The sequence below is a fragment of the Lissotriton vulgaris genome, chromosome 7, assembly GCF_964263255.1.
Source record: "Lissotriton vulgaris chromosome 7, aLisVul1.2, whole genome shotgun sequence".
Classification (NCBI taxonomy): Eukaryota; Metazoa; Chordata; class Amphibia; order Caudata; family Salamandridae; genus Lissotriton; species Lissotriton vulgaris.
Window position 1 is genome coordinate 1,505,243,028 of NC_141695.1, and position 13,218 is coordinate 1,505,256,245.

General features: G+C 48.2%; 1 protein-coding gene across 2 annotated transcripts in view; it reads left to right on the top strand.

Moving 5' to 3' along the window:
* The window catches only part of SMIM19 (small integral membrane protein 19), a 159,028-nt gene that overhangs the window by 73,434 nt on the left and 72,376 nt on the right, over positions 1-13,218 (top strand). For both annotated transcript variants that reach the window (XM_086932354.1, XM_086932353.1), the window contains exon 3: positions 3,353-3,477. In XM_086932354.1, coding sequence (XP_086788480.1) covers positions 3,353-3,477 — 125 coding nt within the window. The remainder of the gene's footprint in view (positions 1-3,352; positions 3,478-13,218) is intronic.

Consider the following 13,218-nt stretch of genomic DNA (forward strand, 5'->3'; position numbering starts at 1 on the left):
ATCTTCATATCCCGCTACACCTGGCTTTGTATACTGAATTCCGCACAATATTAATAAACGCTGAGTAGACGAATGCTTGTAGATTCACTCTTAAGATGATTGGTAGAGGTTTGTCTTTACACAAAGCTAAAAGAATGCAAATGATAAATTAGTCAGACTTTGGTAACCGGAATTCAACAGGTTACTAGCATTGACTTCTGAAAGACGTATTGGGCTTCAGTAGGAAAATAGTGAGCGATTGCTGGCTGATTAAAGTACCCCCGTTTTCATACTCACTACTTTGCCCAACCTTATTCGAGGCATGTGTGGCTATAGAACCTCCTCTTGGTGATCATGCACATGATCACCAACTCAATTGTTAAATTGTTTTCTTTATGCCATCTATTTTGGATGTGTGCTTCAAGTTTATACAGTTACGGTCCTCTTTTCAGTTCACACTGTTTCCTTCCCTCAATCGGTATTGTATTTTGAATGTGTCTCTTACTCTCCTTCTCTGGTTGATATTTACTTACTTTGCTTGAGTGGTGTCTGAGTCTACCATGACCCCTCCTGCTCCTTGCACTTCTGTCGCGCCTCTCCTTTTTGTGAGAATAACTGGGCCCATGCACAAACGCTCAGTTTGTAAATGTTTGTTTTGAGTTTTAAAAAAGGGTATGAAGTTCCTGTCCAGGTCTACCAGGAGGCAGGTTGGGGGGGGGGGGGGGGTACTCCCTTCGGAGTATGGGCCCTCACACAACAAGAGGGGTTTCATGCTTCATTATCAGGCAGCTCTTCATTGGGCCGCCACTGCAGTTCCCAATGGGCCCCACATGGGGGGCTCTTTGTCAGCGTTCTTTTTAATTTTGCCGATGTGAAAAGTGAGGTATGGTGGTGGAGTGTGTGAAAGAGTGCGAGTAGATTAGAAAAATGTGCAGAAAATAAAACTAAAAGAACCCAAAATGCTATTTAATCACTGGGTACCTTTTTGTTATGGTTAAAAATGTGGAGTCAGGCGAGAGATGGATATAAGGGTCCACTCCAGCACTAGGTGGGTTGTGTTTATAAGGAAATGGAATGTTTCATGCCCAATACTGTCTGAAAGATTGTGGCCTTTCATCCGGACCAATAATCCTGATCTACTCATGTGGGGATGGTAAACTAGTGTGTGTAGATAGTACCATACCCTAAATAAATCACCCAGATATATAATATACTTAGTTAGCAGAGTACCTACCAGGGATGGACTATGATTTTGATTACCACAGCAAGAGGCAGTCGCAAGTCCACGAGTGGGAACTCCACCTGCAAGTCGTCCTCCGCTACTTTCACAAATGGGGTTTCCCACAAATGGACCTATTCCCAACAGCAGAAAATGCCAATTGCCTAAACTCCGGATCCTGGTTCCTACACCCTTAGTCCAGTTGCAATGCTCTTTGGATGAAGTTGTCTGGGATATTTGCCTATGCTTTTCCACCTCTCCCTCCGTTTGTGGATTGGAGGCTTCGGCAGACGTCACTCACTCTCATTCTTGTGGCACCCACATGAGACTGCTAGCCCTGGTTCATGACTCTGCTTGAAATCTCTGGTTCCGCATGAGAGACTCCCCAACAAACTGGGCCTTCTGATGCAGAACCATGGAGAAATCGTGCAACCAGGTCTCTCAACCTTGCGATCTGGCTCTTGAGATCATAGAATTTGGCTACCTTCATCTTCCATCTGAATGGATGAGCATTCTCAAGGAAGCGAACAGACCTACCACCTGGACCTGCAATGCTGCCAAGTGGAGAAGATTTGTACACTACTGTCATTCAAAAGATTGATCCTTTTAAAGACACAATGCAGGACCTGGTCTGCCATTTACTCCGCTTGCAGGTTTCTGGTGTAACCTTTACCAGTTTATGACTACACCGGGCCCTAGTGGCTACTTACCTTCAGCATAGACAACACGCTTTTCTTAGGGATACCGGTCATTAAAGCTTTCATGGAGGGTTTTAAGGGTCAGCCCTCCCCTGGTCCCACCGGCACACTCATGGTATCTCCATGTACTGACACGATTCTTGGGCCCCCCATTTAAGACCCTCCACTCCTACCTCCTTTAGTCCCTCTCTTGGAAGGTGGCTTTTCTGGTTGCCATCACCTCACTTAAGCATGTCGGTGAGCTTCAGGCATTAACCCTGGAAGAACCATTCTACCAAGTACATAGGGATAGGGTTGTCCTCTGAACCAATCCCAAATTCCTCTCCAAGGTAGTCTCTTAAATTCCACCTTAATCAGTCCATTGACTTTCGTGTTTTTTTTGTTGTTTTTTTTTAACCACAACCTGAGTCCGTTGCAGAACGGGCACTCCATACTTTGGACATATAAAGAGCTCTCATGTACTACGTTCACAGAACCAAACCCTTTAGGAAGACCCAACCAATTTTGTTTCTTTCTCCAAAGCCCACAAAGGGAAGGCTCTGTCCAAATCTGGCTCTGCCAGATGTCTAGTTAAATGCATCCAGACATGCTATGCTAAAGCTAGAGCACACTCTACTATGAAGAAAAGAGCATCTACGGCCTTTCTGGGGAGCATTCCCATAGCTGATATATGTATAAGAGGTATTTTGTCCACACCACATACTTTCACAAAACATTATTGTGTGTGTCCTAGCCCACAAACAAGCTAAAGTTGGTCAGGCAGTTCTCTGTATACTCTTTAAATCTGCTGTAACACCCACAGGCTAGCCACCACCCTTTAGGGGGATTGCTTTACAGTCTAAGCACAGCTTGTAAATCTACAGCCACACATACCTCGAACGGAAAATGTTACTTTACCCAGTAAGCTTCTGTTTGTGGCATGTAGTGCTGCTGATTCACATGCACCCACCCTCTTCCCGAATGCCTATGGCTGTTGCAGTGTCTCTACTATGTGTCCTCTTATGCATGGACATCTCTATATAGCGCTTCAATTAACATTCCATTCTCACCCACCTTGCGGAAAACAATCTTAACAATGGAGTTGATGACCATGTGCATTTTCACCAAGAGGAGAAGTCCCAATATTTTGGGACTCTGAAGACTTCAAAGAAAAATAACTTTCCCACCAGATAGCAGGTGTATTTCCCGCATGTGAATCTACAGCATTGCATGCTACAAACAGATGCTTACAAGATAACTAAAATGTTCTGCTTTTTCTCTTTTATAGATGGTTGAGCCTGTATGGATACATGATTTATTCCCATCTTGTAGTATTACATTTTGATTTGGAAGGCCCATTTGTTTATCGTATTCTGTAGCATACGTTGACGATATGTAAAATCTAATTTATTTCAGTCAGTAGAAATGCATTTTGAAAGTATATTTCTCATATTTAGTTCTGTCCTATTTGTTTCAGAAATAAAAGAAAAATTATGAGGATATTTACTCTTCCTCCAGCCATTGAGACTATGTCTGAACCTAATTTTTATGATGACATGAAAAAAATACGTCTTCGCCAGCAGCTGGAAATGTATTATATTGGTAAGTTGTTAGCATGCTGCTCCAGGTTTATTATTAAAGCATTTATTAAATATAATGTTTAGTTATGTTGTATTCTATGTATTATTGTTAGTTGTGCCTTTTTGAAAATGCCAATACTCTGTTGTGTATATGGGGGTGTGTTTTTTTTGTTATTTTGTTTTTGTGTATATGTATGGCTAACAAGTTAACATTTCTGATGTACATCTGCATGCTCCTCGCTAAATGTTTTTTTAGTCTTTTGGCAGAATCTGCCACTCCCCTTACATAGTTGAGTTCCCCACTTCAATTCAATTCAAATATCTTTATTCGATTGTAAACATTACAATCATAAAAGCACAATTCATCAACAAACAATAAAAAGCAGTCCGGATATTTCACAAGTACAAATTTCTTTAGACAATGTAAAAGACAGAAGCAACGGGCAGCATAAACTTTTTTAAAAAAAATATCTAAAAATATATAAATAAATTCAGTACAATAAAAGATTAAAAATGCCTGAAGGCATTAGCAGCATAATTATCCCTCCATACTTTTCCTGAAGGTAATTGCTAATTTCAGGAAATTACAAACAAATAAAGTGCAATCGCTTTTCAGTAGTTGGAGGTAATAAAGTGCAGGTTTAATCTGTGCAAAATTCAGTTTTTTAAGGCAGGGCTTTAAGTATAGCCTCCGGGGTATTATTTAATAAGGACAAATGAATAAAAAGTGTGCCAAGTCTTGCGGAGACTTCCCGTCGCAGCCGCAAGCTGGCAGCACCTCACCCCGATGGGCCCCACTTGGTACCGCCAGGAGAAGATGAAACAGGTCAAAACGGAACCTTGTTAGCAAATAACGTTCATAGCCCGTCATAGGCCATGATAAGTATGGTTCCATTTGTAGACAAGTTTTAAGTAGGACATGTTTCCTAATACTGTCCTTCTGCAACTCAACCTCCTCCCTGGCAGTATATCTAACTGTCATGATGGCATTTTTTACAAAAATAACATTGGATTTGGTGATAAGATTTGGGGTTAAAAACAAATCAGGCCGACCAATTGCAATCAGGCAGTCATTAATATACTTCAGCCACGGGACCTTAAACCTTCCATCCAATGTTAAGGCTTTTAATATTTCATGAGTGAGGGGTATATCATTGTTAAGCCAGCAGTTCAGCCAACACAATACGGGGTTCACTGCTATTCTATCACTTAGGTAGGATGTGAGAAGTTGGCCTGGTATATAATGCTCACTAGTTCTAGTGATCACTTTGTACCATGCCAAGCAACCCTTATGATGATGGTTGTAATTCAACCTTGTAGACCAGTTATCCTAGTGGTAACGTGGACAAAGCAGTCTTAGGCTAAACTCTGAAAGGCATGTGAAGCCAGCTGTTATACCATACACAACCCCCTTGAATACCAAATGAAAGGGACACCACACAGATATATATTGAAAATATATATTGATTTATTAACTATAAAATCCCCTGGACTCTTTATGAGCACAGGAGCACAAGCGTTAAATCACAAGACAGTTTAAAATACACAAAAGTTGCACAATATGGATGAGCCCTAGGGGCCACCTAAACCATATACTAAGAAAGTGGTATAAGAGATACCTAGAGGAAAGTGAAGAGGCCTAGGGCCTTGGGAATCGCTGGAGCTATTCGAGACTGGAGTTAACTAGGTCGGGAAAGGCCCACGGGACTCGGGTGCAGTGTTCAAAGTGCACGCACTTCGCAATACAAAGTCTATGGTGCGTAAAAAGCACAAAGTTAGAAAGTTAGGAACCTTCCGAGTGACCTACGGAGCTGAAACTTAAAACACAGGCCCTTGGGATGTGTACCAGTGCAGGAGCACCGGCGGAGCTGAGTTACCTCACCCACAGGAAGCGGGTGCACAGGGTCGAAGATGTGTCGGGTTTCGTCACGCTGGTCGATGGTGCTTGGAGCAGGAGATGCTGCAGGCGGCTCGATGAGAAGAGTTCCGGTGGATCCAAGGGTGGATCTGTAGATGTGAAGACCTGAAAGCAGAGGGGACAGTGTTCAAAGTCACTAGCCAGTGACTGCCGTGGAACCAGAGTGGAACCAGGTGATGTCGGGTGCAAACAGGCGTTGTCGGGTAGCTTCTTTCTGCAGCCACGTGGATACCCGGGGTCGAGGACGTCCAGGAGTCGGTCACGAGCTGTCCCACGTAGGCTTCTCGCTGTTGGCGGTGTCGGCGACTTGATCGGAGCAAACAGGCCTTGGCAAATGCAAGCCACGCAGAAGTTGAAAGATGCTGTTCACTCGGACCAGCAAGGTCAGAGCGGGTGCTCCTTTTCACAGGAGCTTGGGTAGGTCTGGAGCAACCAGACCTGCTGTTTAAATCTTCGGGTTCGTCGCCAAGATGGCCGCTGGCCGCGTGGCTAGTGGCCGGGATGGCGCGTCGAGTGGCACAATGCAAAAGGGCCCCACGCAGATCGTGGAGATGCTGGAGGGCTGATCTTCGGTGCAAGGGCTGCTCGGTGGTGGGGGTTCTCAATCCCCAAAGCACAACGTCGAGGATGCCTCAGAAGCTGCGCAGTCAGCTTTTCGGGTGTCTTTCAAGAGGTCCGGTCCCACGTCACTCGGTGCCTCCACGGGTCCCTTCTTCGCAGGGACTGTGGATCGGGCTCTGAGAGGTCTGGGAGTCTGGTTCTTGTCGGGCTCTGGGCTCGGTCTCCGGCGGGAGGCGGCGGCAAAGCAGACGTCGAGTTGCTGGTTGGTGCCTGTGTTCACAGGGTGGTCACTCCTTGGCCACAAGGGAGATTCTTCTTCAGTCTTCTGTGCAGCAGAATGTCGAAGTCCAGTCTTCTTCTTAGTTTTAAGTTGATTTCGGGATGATCTGCTGTGCAATGGCACTGCTCCCCCTCTTATTCCAATCTAGGGGGTGGATCACCTACTAGGTCCCTCCCCTATGGGTGGGACCAGGGAGGGGGGTGGTTACACCCCCTCTCCTTTGTCCAGCTCCTTGCCAGGACTGGGGCTGGAAAGCCCCAGAACCGGTTTGGGCTGGCTTATGCACAGGGACACCTTGTGTGCCCCAGGCATGTCTCAATCTATTCAGCCCTGTCCTACCCAATACACAAAATCCTGTCTGGGGTGGTGCTCGCACCTCCCAAGGCAGGAAACCCTTTGTCCAGGCCACCATCTGCCGAGTTTCGGTCAGCAGCAGGAGGCCAGACTTGTGTCTGTGGTGGCAGCGTCCATTTTGTGAAGCTGAGGCTCTGTTTAACTTTAACCGGGGTTAAGGCTACACACATGTCGTGTCCCTCTAGAAGGGTGGAATGCTATCCCCGTCGCCAGGATTGGCGAGGGGATAGTATTCCAATTCGTATGACACCTTACTCGACATGTTTTGATAAAGCCAAACCAAAGATAGCATTTAACCGCGAGGATTATAATGCACTTAAGAGTATATGGTATGGCAATATCCCGGAACAGCTTAGGGAGTTGTTCCCGACAGCTGCAGACAGGCTCAGCTCATGCTAGAGCACCATCTCACATATTTCCAAGCACTCTGCCTCCAGGATTGACGAGGCCTTCCATAGGAGTGGCTGATAGGAACATATGTGTCCAGTTTTAGGGTTAGGCACAGACATACTGTACCTCAGTAAGAGGTGGTTACACCGACTTACCCCAGCTGAGTGATCAGCCAGTTGTGTCAAATATGGAGGCCAGGCCAGGGGTGGCACAATACATGCTGCAGCCCCTGGCAGGCCTTGGCTACACCTATGCCCTGGGTACCTATGGTACACTGTTACAGGGGCCTATAAGGTGAACCAATTCCAATTGTGTTATGCACCTAAGGTACATGGAGTCCATTTTAAGGAGAGAGCAATCAGCCTGGGGCCCTGAATAGCAGGATCCCAGGCCAACTAAGTCAAAAACCAGCTAAACACCAGGCAAAAAGTTTGGGGGTAACCATAGTCAGATATCCACCTTCCTACAGTAGGGTACACCCAACTTCTCATGTACCGAAAAATTTCCAGTTCCCCTTGGCAGCCTCAGTATTTTCTTCAAGAAGTTATTTTCTGTGACCTCCAGGTCCCTCATCTTGCTATAACCCCATAGCTCGCTTCCATAACAGGCGACAGGTTCCCCACTTTATTTTTCCAATGTTGTGTCTGATCCTTTGTTCTGTTTAAACCTTTTGTGTAGTATTCTGGGTCAAAAATGTCAATCTAAAATTCGACCGTTTTGATCATTATTATAGATTTGTGCCCAAAATGCAAGCACCATTAGGCAGTCATTTGTTTGGCTTCAAAATGCAAGTGTGTAATATTTTGAAAACTAATCTTGATATTAGAATTAATTTTCACATTTCTGTGTTTCTAATGGAGCTCAGAACTTCGAAGAACAGAAGATGCACTGCTTTGCACTGTTACTACATAGCAGACGTCTTTAGTACACACAAGCTAATTTAATAAAGAAGTACTGCTCTGATATGTATTGTTGAACTATAGTCACATAATTGAAATTGCCTTTAGCATGTGGTAAGGATATTTTATGCAACGTTAGTATGTATGTATTGTGATTAGCAATTGATTTTTTATTTATGTTCTGCCATGTACAAAAACACGACTCCGCTTTGCGTCCTTTTCTTCCAACATCATGGGGACTGTAGAGGTATAACAACAACCGATCAAAGGTACCCAGGGTTTGTGGATTCCCTTGGAAGGGTCCCAGAAATTAAGCAAAATACAGTGAAAATTTTGTTTTTTTTCTGAAAAATGGGGAAAAACGGGCTGCAAATTAAAGCCTCTGCCTCCCTGCAAATGTTATCAAAAAAGGGTTTGTGGGGCTGAAATCACCATTTTCCCAGCTTTTAGGGAATGACCGTTTTTTGTCAGAGAACCAACATTTTTCACAGGTTTGGCAGTTTTCTGGGACATAGCCGATTTTTTGCTAATTTTAGTGCTTCCAACCTCCTTCCAGTTAATGGTAAAAATGATATGAAAGCAATAATGGATCCTGGAAAGCTATACATTTTATTAGAACATTGGAATGTTGGGAGCTCCATTGAAAACAATGGAGTGCTCTAGGCTTATAATGGCTGGTATAAGCCTGGAGCTCCAACATTCCAATGTTTCTTTGTTTACAGCTCTGGCTGTGAACAAAGGCTTCAGGGAGCCTGAGGGGATTCAAATCCCCTCACGCTTCCAAAAGGCTTTGTTAGAACATTCTGTCCTCTAGTGACAATGTTCTAATAGCCTTATAGCCCTTCGTAGATGGGCTATACCACTATTAAAGTCCCTCTCCCTTGTTAAAGGCCCTCGCCTTCGGCTCGGGGCCTTTAACGCTGGAGAGGGCCTTTAATAGCCGGTATAGCCCTCTACGGCGGGCTATAAGGCTATATTAAAGTAGACAAAATTCTGAATTCAGAAAGGGGTCATTTGTCTAAATCCATGAAGGTTTCATAATAGAAAGTAACAGTTAAATATTCGAAAAAATGAAAATTAGTTGAAAAAAACCAGCCTTTTGTGTCAACATTTTCACCTGTAACTTCTTATAATTATGACAGCTCTTTGAAAGCAATATACCGTTACATTCGCTGGACCTTCCTGGTTGTGGGGATATATAGGACTTGTAGGTTCACCAAGAACCTGACGAACCCTGAGCTAAAAACTGTGCAGCAGGGGGGCGTGGCCTGGCAGCGACCAAGATGGCCGCATAGTTCTGCGGCGCTCCAGAGGCGATCCCGATGACCCCTAACATCCGTCAATTATCCGGCAAATAGGCAACATCCCACTCTGGAATCAGAGAGAACTTTCCCTCCGACGCCTGCAGCTGCCTTCCCGGTCTTAATCCGACCCCGGGAGGCGGAGAAACGGGGATCGGCGTGTGCGGCCTACGCGGAGAAGACCCATCTGTGAAGCACCGGCCTCTGGTGAGCTGTGGGCCGAGGCAGGGAAGCGAGACGACGGCCACCATAACACCCGATCCCGGGGGACCCCTTACTTGTAGCAGGGTGTGACCCCTTCCTCCCTTCCCGGATTTGAGGCGGCAGGCACAGACTCCCCCCGCCCCCCCCCCCCCTTTTTTTCTGACGAGGGAGTGGGGACGTGGAAAACTGGCTCGACCAGCCGCGAAGAATAGTGGTGAGGCGGCAAGGCCTATAACGCGGGGAGGTGGGCCCATACCAGCCGGGGCCCCTGCAATATCCTGCCTGGAGGTGTTAAAAGGAAAAGGAATCCGGGCCCAGGACGCCGGAGATTGGCAATTGCGGGCCGGACGCGGCCTACATGGTGGGGGCTCTCGGAGTAACGCTGGCCTCGGGTGCCGGGTGAGCCGCGGTGAGAACGCAGAGAGGAGGCGAAGAGTGCCGCTTGGCGCGGGTGTGTCCTGGAGTGGTGTGGACTTTGCTCTCTCCCCTACACAGAGGTAGCGCGACCAGCTGCCCCCCCCTGCAGAGGGTGAGCGTCGGGAAGACCGGACTTGGCCTGCCACGAGGAGCGGCCACAGGGCGGCGAGGCCTATTCCTCCAGCATGCGGCCCCCTAGACATTGGGGCACCGAAGGAGACCCGCGGCGCGAAAGGGCGCCAGGGGTGCGACTGATCTGTGCCCGGCTGTGTGGGGCGTGTGAGCAGTGTTGGACTAAAGAAGGCTGACCCCGCTCCTCTCCGTTGCGACCATGGAGCTGTTCCTGGAGGATCTAATTTTGAACACCCTGAAACCCAAGAGACTGTCTAAGTTCTTCGTCATAGAGCGAGCGCACAGGGCGCCGATCCCGCCGCCAAGCCCTGGGGTCCCGCTGAGAACCATCATCGTGCGGATACTTAACTATCGGGACAGGGATGCAATCCTGCAGGCGGCGCGACAGCATGGAGATCTGCGTGTGGAAGACGCTACGATACGCTTCTTCCCTGATTTTACGCTCAAAAGTCCAGCAGGATTGCCGATCGTTTGACGCTGTCAAGAGGCGACTTCGAGAGCGTGGTCTCCGCTACATGATGTTCTTCCCGGCGCGGCTTAAGGTCTTGGCGGAGGGAAAATCTGTCTTCTTCAATACCCCGGAAGAGTCCCATGACTGGCTGGAAGAGCGCAATCAACAGCGGGGGGCCCGGACCATGGGGGTAGCTGGAGGAGCGTGGCCCCCCAGTCTCTGGCCTCGTCGGTGGGGTCGACAGGGAGGGCGCGACAGCAACAGGAGAGCCAGCACCAACAGGCTAAAAGGAGGGCCTGCAGCCTTTCGGCGTCACCAGACCTGGAGTGAGGAGGTGGACTATATGGATTTGCACTGGTAGGATCTTGCAGACCTGTAATGTAGGGAGGAACTATGAATGCCAACCCTGCAGGATGGCTAAGAATGGGGGAGGCCTCAACCTGCTTAGTGGGTCTTGTGAGAATTGATAGACAGCCCGCACAGGTATTTGTAAATTGTGAACGGGACACGCCCCCTACCTCGCCTAGTCCGCCGTATCACTCAAGGTCCCGGACATCTCCGACCGATCCTCCGGTCTCTTAAGCATCTCGGACTCCACCCTTCTCTCCTTCTTTGCAGGACCCAATCACGTCAAGCGGAAAACAGGAAGCACTCCCGAGTAACCCCGGAAGTCCATCCCCCTACTCTGAGCCGGAACACAGAAAAGCCTGAAGTTGGACGGCTTTTTGTTGAAGGAGTTGGACTCGTGGCAGGAGACAGCTGAACGTGAACCTGAGAAGAGTCGATGTCGGTGAAGACGACGAAGTCTGGACCGAGGACTGGTGGAGTCCGGTGGAGGACGCTGGAGAGCGGCCGCAACTCACGGGAGAGTTGCGGCGGGGCACGTGAGTAACCAACCCTTTGTATATTAAAGAGTGTAAATAGCCGTAGCTTAAAGACACGACCGCACGCTTGCACTTATCACTGTATATATTGTATAGTACCCGTTCCGTCACGGACGTCACTGTACAGACTCCCCGCACGACAACACCAACCCCTCCTTTTCCCTGATACTCTGTTTCCTTTCCCTCTTGACCCGTTCCCTACCCTCCTCACGGTCCGTTCTTATCCCACACCCCTGGTGACGGTATTCGGGATAAAGACAACCTACCACAGTCAAACTAACGGCCCTTTCTCCTTCTCTCCTTCCCATACCTCCGAGGAACCACCATCCCCTGGACCTGCTGGACGACGTCAGTCAACGCCTATCCCAAGAACCAGCCCTTCCGAAGAACTACTGCGACGAACGACGACCCAGCATCACCCCGAAGCCATCCCTGTTTTTTCTTTCGTCACGAACTGAAACCTCTGTGCATTAAGAATAAAACCGGCTCAGAAATAGCCCACTATATACGGCCTCCACGCCTGTTATTCCGGTCCGCACACAGCCCACGATCACAGGTGGTGTCAGAAGTGGGATCGTCCGGAAGCATGGAGGCCGCTGTAAAGAAAATGGCGGAGACCCAGGAGCAGCTGGGAAAGATGATGGAGCAGTTTCTCGAATCTGCCGAAGACGACCGGGGACAGTTACACGATGTATTGAAAGGCTAAGGGGCAGCCCAGGATCAAGCTATGGGTCGCCTCACCGACGTCCTAGGCCAACAAAGACCTGTCGCATCACTCCCCTCGGTGGTTCTCCAAAAATATGTACCCGGAGAAGACCCAGACTTTTTCTTTACTAATTTCGAGCGTCTGGCCCCCTAATCGGTGGGGTCACTTGCTAACGGGAGGGATCTGGGTCATTTGCTAACGGGAGAGTTACAAGCAGCATACCAACAGGCCAACATTCAGTGACAAACCCCTTACGCGGATATCAGAACTTGCATTTTGGAACGTCTAGGAATAGACGACAAAACCTACAGGCTGAGGCTACGCCAAGCCAGGGAAGGGCCTCAAGAGACTCCTAGGGCTTTCTCTTTCCGGATCAAGGACTTGGCTGACCGTTGGCTGCGACCCGCCACTGCCACGAAGGAGGAAATACTCTCTAAAATCTACCTGGAGCAGTTTCTGGCGTCCCTGCATCCTTCCACACAAAAGGGGGTTCGCCAATACGCCCGCCTTACTCTCGAACGCAATAGAAATCGACAGCGCCTACAGCCGAGCTCAGGAATTACAGAAAACGAAAGATGAACAGTCACACCGTCCCCAGCCCCATAACCTGAACCGAGACCTCCCTTACCCAAGAAACCGGATCCAGTGCCGGTACTCCCTTATCCGGTTATTCCCCGAGCACCTCCGCCCAGACCTCAGTGCTACCACTGTGGGGGATATGGACACATCGCCAGAGTATGCCCACGGAAAGAAGAACCAATGGAGGTTGGTCTTGCTCGAAACTTTGTGTCTCACTGCGGATTCTAGCCCTCCCAGATTCCACTGCCCGGTGAAGATCGATGGACACCCGGTCCTGGCCCTTGCTGACACGGGCTGTAGACAAAGTGTACTCCGACCCCAGGAGTTTCAAAAACCCTTGGGACCAGTGACCGGTACAGTAGCCATTCAGTGTGTGCATGGGGACACAAAACTGTATCCTACCGCCCAGGTTAAAGTTCAACACCCTGCAGATCAAGGAAGCACACTAACTGTTGGTCTCATACCCAACCTACCGGAGCAAGCAATACTAGGCAGTGACTACTCAGGGCTTCCCCGTCTTCTCCATGATACCACAGAGTCCCTAGAAAAATGGTGGTCGGAAGCTCCATTTCCCCACGGACAACCATGCCCAGAAACTTCAATCAGACCTCAGAAAACAAAAAATCAAAAGAAAGAAAAGAGAAGCTATGCAACAGTTTGTCCTGTTCGAGTAGAAGAACATCCCTG